General features: G+C 38.8%; 2 protein-coding genes across 2 annotated transcripts; both read left to right on the plus strand.

Annotated features, from left to right (window-relative positions):
• The first annotated feature begins 1,011 nt into the window (after positions 1-1,011).
• Positions 1,012-1,551, plus strand: LOC138907359 (uncharacterized). The gene has a single exon (XM_070197956.1). It carries the CDS (start codon positions 1,012-1,014, stop codon positions 1,549-1,551), a length of 540 nt encoding a protein of 179 aa, XP_070054057.1.
• A 6,837-nt stretch (positions 1,552-8,388) lies between these two features.
• On the plus strand, positions 8,389-8,886 carry LOC138907360 (SKP1-like protein 11). The gene has a single exon (XM_070197957.1). It carries the CDS (start codon positions 8,389-8,391, stop codon positions 8,884-8,886), a length of 498 nt encoding a protein of 165 aa, XP_070054058.1.
• Positions 8,887-11,530: the final 2,644 nt, after the last annotated feature.

Consider the following 11,530-nt stretch of genomic DNA (forward strand, 5'->3'; position numbering starts at 1 on the left):
GTCCAACGTTTAATGTGAAAATTTGTTCACGTGCATTTGTTGTCTAAGTGTGGAGGATAACTTGAGCCCTTAATTGCTTTTACATGAAGTCCAACTTGTTCTGTGTGTTGCCTAGTTTTATCATTTCTGAGCAACCTAAGCTAAGTTTAGAAACCATCCAAAATAGAGGTCCAAACGCCTCCTGGGCTATAGGTATGGGACGGGTAGTGCACGCATAGGGTACGGTTTAGAATCAACTAGTGCGCCTTAGGTAAAAACTTAAATATAGTAATCGAGTAGCAGAAGATGATAGTCTGTGCCCGCTGAATAATACGAGTAACACCCTACCTCGAGGGAGTTACGAAGTATTATTTATGTTGCACGGGGTAATCCTTTAGGCTATAAAACTTAGGACCCCCCATCTTGTCTTAAAGTCAATTATTTGTGTTTATTTGTAGACTTTCGATAATAATTGCCTAAACTTCTTGTCTTTCCCTCTTGTTTTTGACTAAGTCATATAATTTGAGTTCGACCGGGACCCACAGTTGTGGACTTCGTAGAATGCCTAACACCTTCTCCTTGAGGTAATTTGAGCCCTTACCTAATCTTTAGTGATGCAAACTGGTTAAACCAGAGTTACTTGCAAATAGGTGCCCTAACGCACCTCAAACCCGTTAGGTGGTGACTCTCTCTTTTAACACCCTTCCTTTAAAAGAGTTTTCATGTGTCGAAACCCAATTTTGCGAGAAAGAGGGGCACGACAAATCTTGATGCTATGCTTTCCCTGCCAGGCTAGAGGTCGTTGCTTCAAACACGGTGATCACATATATTCTCTCAGTATTCCACATGGATGCTTCCGTATTATTTGACCCGGGTTCCACTTATTCGTATATATCATCATATTTTTCTAGTTATTTGGATATGCCCCATGTGTCCTTAGTTGCACCTATTCATGTATCTACACTGGTGGGCGATTCTATTATTGTGGACCGTGTGCATCGATCTTGTGTGGTGACTATTGGGGGATTGGAGATGAGAGTTGATCTCTTATTGCTTAATATGGTTGATTTCGATGTGATTCTGGGCATGGATTGGTTTTCCCCATGTCATGCTATCTTGGATTGTCACACTAAGACGGTGACGTTGGCACTGCCGGGGTTACTTAGGATGGAGTCGAGAGGTTCTCTGGACTATGTTCCCAATAGGGTGATTTCATATCTGAAGGCCAAACGAATGGCTGGGAAGGGATGTTTGTCATATTTGGCTGATACTCCTACCATTGATTGTGTCCCGGTAGTGCGAGACTTCCCGGATGTGTTTCCTGCAGACCTGCCGGGCATGCCACCCGATAGGGATATTGATTTTGGTATTGAGTTGGTGCATGACACTCAGCCCATTTCTATTCCTCTGTACCGTATGACACCAATAGAGTTGAAGGAATTGAAAGAGCAACTTCAGGAACTTCTTCATAAGGGGTTCCTTAGGCCTTGTGTGTCTCCTTGGGGTGCATCGGTGCTGTTTGTGAAGAAGAAATATGGTTCTATGCGGATGTGTATTGACTATAGACAGTAGAACAAAGTTACAATTAAGAACAAGTATCCATTATCGCGCATTGATGACTTATTTGACTAGCTTCAGTGAGCTAGAGTGTTATCTAAGATTGATTTGTGGTCTGGGTATCACCAGTTGAAGATTCGGGACTCGGATATTCTGAAGACTGCATTCAAGACCCCTATGGTCACTATGAGTTCCTTGTGATGTCTTTTGGGCTGACCAATGCCGCAACAACATTCATGCATCTGATGAATAATGTATTCCAATTGTATCTTGATTCAGTTGTCATAGAATTTATTGATAATATCCTGGTGTACTCACACAGCCAGGAGAAGCATGCACAATATTTGAGGATTGTACTACAGACGTTGAGGGAGGAGAAGCTTTATGCTAAGTTATCCAAGTGTGAGTTTTGGCTCTATTTGGTGGTGTTCTTGGGGCACGTAGTATCTAGTGATGGGATCAAGGTAGATCAGAAGAATATTGAGGCGGTTCAGAGTTGGTCCAGACCATCTTCAGCTACTGAGATTCAGAGTTTTCTTGGCTTGGCTTGATATAATTGTTGCTTCGTGGAGGGTTTCTCATCCATTGCAGTACCTTTGACAAGGTTGACACAGAAGGGTGCTCCATATAGGTGCTCGGATGAGTGTGAGGAGAGCATTCAGAAGCTCAAGATTGCCTTGAACATAACTCTAGTTCTAGTTTTTCCTTTAGCATCGGGTTCTTATACAGTGTATTGTGACACTTCTTGGATCGGTATTGGGTGTGTCTTGATGCAGGAGGGTAGAGTGATTGCTTATTCTTTACGCTAGTTGAAGCTTCATAAGAAGAACTATCATATTCATGATTTGGAGTTGGCAGCCATCGTTCATGCATTGAAGATTTGGAAGCACTATATCTACGGCATGTCTTGTGAGGTATTTACATATCATCGAAGTCTCCAATACTTGTTCAAGCAAAATGATCTAAATTTGAGGCAGCGGAGATGGTTGGAGCTCTTAAAAGACTATGATATTACCATTTATCTCATTACGGGAAGGCCAATATGGTGGTCGATGCCTTGAGTAGAAAGGAGGTGAGCATGAGTAGCCTTGCATATATTCCTGTTGGTGAGAGACTGCGTACATCAGATTTTTAGGCCTTGACCAATCAGTTCGTGAGGTTTGATGTTTCGGAGCCTAGTCGGGATCTAGATTGTGTGGTTTCTCGATCTTCTTTATATGATCGCATCAGAGAGCATCAGTATGATGACCCCCATTTGCTTGTCCTTAAGGAGACAGTTCAGCATGGTGATGCCAATGAGGTTTTTATTGGAGATGATGTGGTGTTGCAAATGCAGGGACAGATTTGTGTGCCCAATGTCAATGGGTTATGTGAGTTGATTCTTGAGGAGGCCCACAGTTCGTGATATTCCATCCATCCGAGTGCCGTGAAGATGTATCAGGACTTGAGGCAGCACTATTGGTGGAGGAGAATGAAGAAATACATAGTGGAGTTTGTAGCTCGATGCTTGAATTGTAAGCAGGTGAAGTACGAGCATCCGAGGCCGGGCGATTTGCTTCAAAGGCTTGAGATTCCGCAGTGGAAATGTGAGCGTATCACCATGGACTTCGTAGTTGGGCTTCCACGGACTTTGAAAAAGGTTGATGTTTTTTGGGTGATTGTGGACCGGTTGACTAAGTCCGCACATTTCATTCCAGTTGGGACTACCTATTCTTCACAACGGTTAGCTGAGATCAATATCTGCGAGATTGTTTGCCTTCGTGGTGTGCCCATGTTCATTATTTCAGATTGGGGCACGTAGTTCACATCGCAGTTTTGGAGAGCAGTGCAGTGAGAGTTAGGTACACGGGTTGAGTTGAGTATAGCATTCCATCCCCAGTCGGACGGAGAGTCCAAGCGCACCATTCAGATATTGGAGGATATGCTACGTGCTTGTGTCATGGATTTCGGGGGTGCTTGGGATCAGTTTCTACTGCTCGCAGGGTTTTCCTACAAGAACAGCTACCAAACGAGTATTCAGATGGCTCCATATGAGGACTTGTATAGACTTGGTTCAGGATGCTAGGCTATTGGGTATAGACTTGGTTCAGGATGCTGGAAAAGTTTAAGTTGATTCAAGACCGGCTTCGTACGACATAGTCTAGGAAAAAGAGTTACGCCGATCGGAAGGTTCGTGATATTTCCTACATGGTGGGGGAGATGGTATTTCTCAGCGTTTAACCCATGAAGGGTGTGATGAAGTTCGGGAAGCAGGGAAAGTTGAGCCCTCGGTATATTGTCCCTTTTGAGGTGCGTGAGAGGATTGGAGAGGTCGCTTACAAGCTTGCATTGCCTCCTAGTCTATCGAGTGTTCATCTAGTGTTTCATGTTTCCATACTACGGAAGTATTTTGGTGATCCGTCTCATGTTTTAGACTTCAGTACGGTTCAGTTAGATGTTGATTTGACCTATAATGTAGAGCTAATGGCAATTTTGGATCGGCAGGTTCGAAAGTTGAGATCAAAGAATATAGCTTCAGTGAAAGTACAATGGAAAGGTTATCCAGTGGAGGAGTCTACTTGGGATACCGAGCGAGAGATGTGGAGCATATATCCTCATCTATTTTAGACCCCAGGTATGATTCTAGACCCGTTCGAGGATGAATGTGTTTTTAAGGGGGGGGAATGTAACGACTTGGCCGGTCATTTTGAGTATTGTAGCCCAACTCCCCCATTTATTTCTTATTTTATATTCGTTGTTGTTATGTGACTTGCAGGGGCGGTTTGTTTGGTTCCGGGGATGTTTCGGAATAGATTGAAACACTTAGTCCCTATGTTGGAAGCCTAAGTTGAAAGAGTTGACCGAATGTTGACATATGTGTAAATAGCTTTGGAATAGAGTTTTGATGGTTCTGATAGCTCCGTATGGTGATTTTAGACTTGGGAGTGTTTCCGGATTTTGATTTGGAGGCCCGTAGGTCTTTTGGCTTAAATTGGCGAAAGTTGGAAAAGTTGAAGGTTTGGAAAGTTGAAAAGTTTAAGCGAGAGTTGACTTGGTTGTTACCGGGATTGAATTTTTGTTCCGGAAATTGGAATAGGTTCTTTGTGTAATTTATAAATTGTGTGAAAAATTTGAGGTCAATCGGAGTTGGTTTGATAGGTTTCGGCATCTATTGTAGAAGTTGGAAATCCATTAGTTTCATTAGGCTTGAATTGGGGTGAGATTCATGTTTTGATGTTGTTTTATGTGATTTAAGGCCTCGACTAAGTTTGTATGATATTTTAGGATGTGTTGGTATGTTTGGATGGGGTGCCGGGGGCCTCGGGTGAGATTCAGATTGAGTACGGATTGAATTTGGCCATGTTAAACTGCAGGAATTTTGATATATGGTTTCCTTATTCGTGTTTGCGAGAGAGGTCTCGCCTTCGCAAAGGGTATCTAGGAGGTAGATGAAGTTTGTTCTTCATATAGCTTTAGGGAGCTTGTTCATCGAGATCGCGAGAGGGTGATCGCGTTCGCGTAGAAGGATGAGGCAAATGGGGTACCAAGATGGTAATCCTTCGCGTTCGCGGGATAGGGGTCGCGTTCGCATAGGACTTGATTTTATGTTCATCGCGTTCGCGAGGGGGCCCTCGCATTCGCGTAAGAGGAATTTTGGCAGCAAAGTATTTTGTGCTTTGCGAACGTGAGGTTCTTACCGCGTTTGCGAAGAAGGGCACCTGGGTAGCAGTGATTTATTTTGAAGTCGAGGGTTTGAACCCATTTTTCATATTTTTTAGCTAGAGAACTCGGATTTTGGCGATTCTTGAAGGGATTTTCAAGGAGTTGATTGGGGTAAGTGATTCTAGCTCGGATGTGGTTGATATACATGAATCTGTCATTGTTTTCACCATTTAATTAGTGTTTTGAGTTGAAAATTTTGGGAAAAATTTGTGAAACTTCATAGACCGGATTTTGGGGATTTAAAAGGCGATTTGTGGTTGGAATTGGATGATTTTGGTATGGTTGGACTCGTTGTTGAATTCCGGGATGTGGGCCCGGATTTGACTTTTTGGGTTGACCTTTTGATGTTTCTTAAAGGACTTAACTTTATCAAATGGAGTTGATTCCTATAGGATTGTATTATGTTGTTTGTGGCTAGATTCGAGTCGTTCGGAGGCCGATTTGCGAGGCAAAGGCTTGTTGGAGTAGGGATTTGTGCTGTGTGAGTTAAGTAACACTTCTAAACTTGATACTGAGGGTATGAATCCTTAAACTACGTGCTTGTGTAGTTGATGTTGGGGTAGCACACATGCTAGGTGACGGGCGCGTGAGCGTGCACCGTAGAAATTGTGACTCATTTGATTTCGTGGAACTGTGTAGTTACCCAATCTTGTTGTTATTCATGTAATCTCCATATATTAGAGAATCGAGTTGTGATCCATGTTAGAAATCATATTTAGATAATATATTGGTACTGTTGGGACCCACAGAGGTTGTTCTTGCTCTTGAGTTATTTGCTTAAATTAAAGTTATGTACTACCCAGTCGCATTCATCATTTGCATATCATATCTCAGTCTCTGCTATCACTTATTGTTACATCATGTATCCTTGTTTTGGCTGATTGGCATGAGTTTTGTGAGCCCGAGAGACTTGAGAGATTGATGACTGAGTGAGTTTGAGGGCCTGATTGTGAGTGATATTTATGGGATTGGGTTGCACGCCGCAACATGCCATGTAGATTTATATTAGCGCCTAGGCATGATCCGCCCCTCCGGAGTCTAACATACCAGCAGTGAACGCAGGTATGGTTGAGTGTTGAGTGCAAGTGCCGAGTGATTGAGCGTGCTGAGAGAGGTTGAATACTCCGAGAGCATGAGTATACGAGTTTATCACCTTGTTGCATTGCTGGTGACATGTATATTTGACATGTAGACATAGAGATGTATCATTCCTCATGCTAGTTATACTTGACATATTTTATCAGTATTGAGCTTAAACTGTTGAACTTGAAAGCATGTCTATATTTTCATACTGTGTACAAACTGATTATGAGATTTCTCGGAGTTATTACTGTCATTTTTCCTGTTATATCTATACTGTTATTATTTGACTTTGGATTGTACTTTTCCGTGCTCGTCACTGCTTTCAGCTCAAGGTTAGACCTGTTACTTATTAAGTATATTGGGTCAGTTGTACTCATACTACACTGTGCACTTCGTGTGCAGATCCAGATGCATCTTGACTCGGTGGTTGCTAGACTTGGAGCATACCCTGCTAGGAGACTTTTGAGGTAGCTGCTTTGACATCCGCAGACCTCGACTCTCCTTCTTTTCAATTTATTTAACACTGTTCTATCTCTTCAGACAATTATTTTAGAAGTTTCGAATGTATTGTTACTTAGTTGCTCATGTACTCAGTGATATTCGGATTTTGGGGGAGTTTCTATTGAGTCGCGGTATTTCTTATCGGTTATTTATGAGATTTTTCATGTTAAGCTTATCTCATCATGTTTTAAATATAAAAATGCGTAGTTATTTATGGTTGTTGGCTTGCCTAATTCTGTGATAGGCGCCATCACGACACGTTGAGTTTGGGTCGTGACAAATACGAACTCGTTTTTGCGATCAAATCACCAAAATAGCATCCGAAATCATGAATTGGACCTCCAAACCATATGAAATCAACATGAAATTCAAGAACTTCTAAAAACACAACCGCACATCCAATTTCTATCTAAAAACTTTGCTGACGAGTTTCAAGTGACAAAACGGACTTATTCCAAGTCCTAAAATAGATATCCAAATACGATAGCTATGAAGTCAACCAACTGTCAAACTTATCAAAAATCTAAGTCTTTAAATTGTCAACTTTCGATAAAACAACACAAATAAACCTACGGACCTCTAAATTCGATTCAGGGCATACACCCAAGTCCAAAATCTCGATATGAACCTATCGGAGCCATTAAAATACCTTTGCGCCGTCGTTTTCACAAAAGTTAAAAATCGGTCAACATTTTCAACTTAAGCTTCTAAAGTGAGAATCACTCATCCAAATTCATTCTGAATCATCCGAAAATCAAATCCGACCATGCATACAAGTCATATTACACAATATGAAGTCGTTCGAGACCCTCAACCACCGAACGGATTGCCAAAGCTCAAAACGACCGATTGGGTCGTTACACTTTTATGCGTCCCAATAATTTTTTTTTTCCCTTAAACTCCATATCTAGTCAAACACCATTATATGCGAAAATACTATAATGTTTACAGTATGAAGCTAACTTTATAATTGCTCTAATATTTTCCTCCACAACGATCATTAACATGCAACATTAGTCAATTTGTTTTATGAAAAAAATCAGCTTGCTTATAAAGGGTAACAAGTAAATCCAATCTTCTAGTAATATTTAAACCTCGTATCCAGGTAAATACTATATAAAAACTGGTATTTAGGAAGTAATTTCTTTATTGAATAGCTAAAATTAAAATATCAATAGATATTATGCAAGTCAATGATCCTTTTTAGTTAAAAATCTTATAATTTCACTCATTAGAATCCATCATAAAATCAGATTAAAATATATATTAAAAATAATCTACTATAAAGTCACATTCACATGATATAAAGCTACATTTGAAGTTACTGATAAATATCTTTTTAAAAATCTTATTTGAGGCTGGATTGTCTACAAAATGAAACTTAGGAAGAAATTTAATTCTTTAGAGTTGAATTAAATAACCTTCGAAATCAAGAGATATTAATTATATTCGATATATAATAATCTGATTTGGTATTTAAAATTATTTATTAGAACCTACCCATGTAATTCGTATATATTTGATAGGTTTTAATAGGCACATAATCGTGGATCCAAAATTTAAACAATGGCAGAGGCATCATCATCGATCACTGAGAAATGTTTTTTGACTCTGAAGTCCTCAGATGGCGATGAGTTTGTGTTGGAAGAATCCATCGCCATTCAGTCTATAACAATCAAGAACATGGTCGAGGATGGATGCTCCTCCAGCGTCATCCCGCTCAGCAAAGTCGACACAGAAACCTTTATCAAGGTCATTGAATACATGAAGATGCACTCCTCGACCTCTTCCAACGAAGAAGAAATCGAGAACTTCGACAAGAAATTTGTGAGCAATAGCATAAATACCATTCTTAATATCTTAGAAGCCGCGAATTTTCTTGACATCAATAATTTGCTTGAGTTGTGCGCTGAGGCGGTGGCTAATAGGATTAAGAACAAGACGCCTGAAGCTGTTCGAAAGATATTCAATATCACTAGTGATTTCACCCCAGAGGAAGAGGCAGAGATTCGGAATGAGACTCCATGGGCCTTCGAAGGGGATCTTGACCACTCCCTTGACTAGTTTACATTAAAGCCTTTACTGATTTTCGTTTCGCGAGCTTCTCGTTTTATTTTCACATGTTCTTTTTGGAGCAAAGGTCTTGCAGCTAATAAGTTATGGCATGAGTCAGAAATGCCTAAATAAAAGTTTTTTTATAAGTTTAAGGATCGTCTATGTATTCAACGTATATTTTATTTCTTTTTATTAATTTTCATGCATTATTCTACTTATCTTTTATTCAATATGTATTAGGAACATCATTATTGACTAGTATTCTGCCCATGAAAGATGCTAATTGGGCCATTAGAATATTCACTTGAACACCACTTTAATTTTCTAACCTCTATTAATTGGTCTTTATAAATATACTTTTAGGGTGCGAAAAAAATATATTTTCTGAGCATTTTTAGTGGAAAATAAATAATGGCTAGGATTAGAGTGAAGAGAATAATTCATCTCATGAGAATTCTTAACACTAATTATTCAAGCCCCTGGACTTTCTTCTCCAAGTAAATGAAAGCAAAAAAGAAAAACTTCCTCTCATTTTCCTTTTCATAGTTTACAGTGACACCCAAGAATATCAATTAAATAAAAAATGACACATGCCGATTAGTTTGAAACAAACTGAGTTCCTAAGTTTATTCACATATAATTCAGGTAAAACACACTTCTCTTGTAGTGGGTGTTATGTGCCACGAATTCTAATTAGTTGGGTTACAATGCATGTACTAAGAAAAAGATTTAGTTTGATTACAATAGGAGTACTAAGAAAAAGATGGTTTAGCAATACCAATTGGACACCGTGCCATTTTAGTTTTAGTGCAGAACCTGCCGTTTATGTTGGATTTCGTTTTTGTACCTAAGATGAAATTACAAGAGATCACAATCCTTACCACAGAAGGAACTCTTGCTCATTTAATCCTTGCATCTAGTTGAAGAAAAACTTAATACTCCATTTGTCCCAAGTTATGTGATGCAATTCGAATTTCGAAAATTAAACTTCTTAATCTTGACTAAAATTCAGAGATAAAATCTCTAAATATTAAGAAATAAAATCTACATATTTAAAAGCGACATAAAAATTCCAATAGTCACAATAATTAATAATTCAAAATAATAAATGGGCATATGTTAAAACCGTAGTCAAAGAAAAACTTGTTTGACTCTCAAAATCCTAAATGCATCACATAAATTTAGTTAGAGGGATTACTATTTATGCACATTTAAATTTATTTGTTGAAAAGTTGGATTAGATCTCAAGACCATCAAACTCAAATCTTTCACTTCTGTTTCCCTTACTATTAAAATCTCTCTTCTAACATTTATTTTGTAAGTACAAAGATCATGAAGAGTGATACAATCAAAGCTCTCTCTAGTGAGAGAAGTATCTTCCAAGAAAAAAAAAAAGAGAGAAGTATCTTTCAGGTTGAGATTTAACCAAGCTTATTTTCTCCTGGACCAGCATTATGATTGCCTATCCCTCCCAACCACGCCTCCAATTGTGCCTTTTTATCATCCATAACTTCTTCATAGGTTTTTGATGAAGAAGATTATTGATCATTGAACATGCTTATATTCACCTGCATCACTTGTAGCTCATTATTAGTTGGAATTGATAACGGCAACTCTTCATCATTCGTCTCTGAAACTGAGAACAAAGATCTGGCTGCTGCAGCTAACAGTGCATCATAAGTATAGGTTACATCAGATTCTTTGGACTCTAATTGAGGCCACTCGAAGCTATTATATCTGCCAAGGATTCAGTTATCTCAACAAAGCCATCCGTTGCAGAAAATTCATGCATTTTCTTGAAGGCCAAAGGTTCATCGTCACTGGTGGTACAAAAACAAGGAGCAATTGAGTTCAAAACAAATAGTTATATTAGTTTTCTTTTCCTGCGAATGAGAAGAAATTGGTATTTTGGTGTAAATATTTGCACGGTTTATGGCGTTGAGCAATAAATTTTTCGAAAATGCAGAATAAGTTTCATTTTTGTAATTAATATGATGCCATAATTTTGAACCACACTTTTCTTCCGTGACAGTAGGTAATTCATGCGCTTAGGTTGAAGATTCAATATACGTGGCTAATTAGTTTAAATACAAATCATCTCAGGCAACTATTGAACACCAGTCTAAAACAACAAAAATATGTCAACTTGTGTTTTAAATAAGTCGTTATGTTCTCTAACAATTGATTGAAGTACATTACGACTAATGCTGACCGACCAAATCCTCATAATCAGAACCATCATTGCTCATGCTTAGTTTGAGAAAATATTCCGTAAAGAGTCACCTTAAAATAGCAATTGTAAAGATCAATTAGAATGTTGATGCTCGGTCGTTATATGCATTTGAGCCTCATCTCTCCTATTTGATACTTTTCGTATGTGTATTTATTATTATGTGACAAGAGGCGATGGTTCATTTAGTTTCGGAAAAGTTTGGGATTGATATAGAACACTTAGTTCTAAAGTTAGAAGTTTAAATTATAAGAGCTGACCGAGGTTTGACTTTTGTATAAACAACCCTGAAACGGTACGTTGATGGTTTCAATAGGTTCGTATGGTAATTTTGGACTTAGGTGTATGTCCGAATTTGGATTTGGAGGTCCCTAAGTTGATTTGGTTCTATTTAGCGAAAGTTAAAAATTTGAAGGTTTGTAA

This window comes from Nicotiana tomentosiformis, chromosome 3 (assembly GCF_000390325.3).
Source record: "Nicotiana tomentosiformis chromosome 3, ASM39032v3, whole genome shotgun sequence".
Taxonomy (NCBI): Eukaryota; Viridiplantae; Streptophyta; class Magnoliopsida; order Solanales; family Solanaceae; genus Nicotiana; species Nicotiana tomentosiformis.

What these genes read in the sequence shown, in the direction of transcription:
- LOC138907359 (XM_070197956.1), top strand. Translation starts at nt 1,012, where the DNA reads ATGAGAGTTGATCTCTTATTGCTTAATATGGTTGATTTCGATGTGATT.
- LOC138907360 (XM_070197957.1), top strand. Translation starts at nt 8,389, where the DNA reads ATGGCAGAGGCATCATCATCGATCACTGAGAAATGTTTTTTGACTCTG.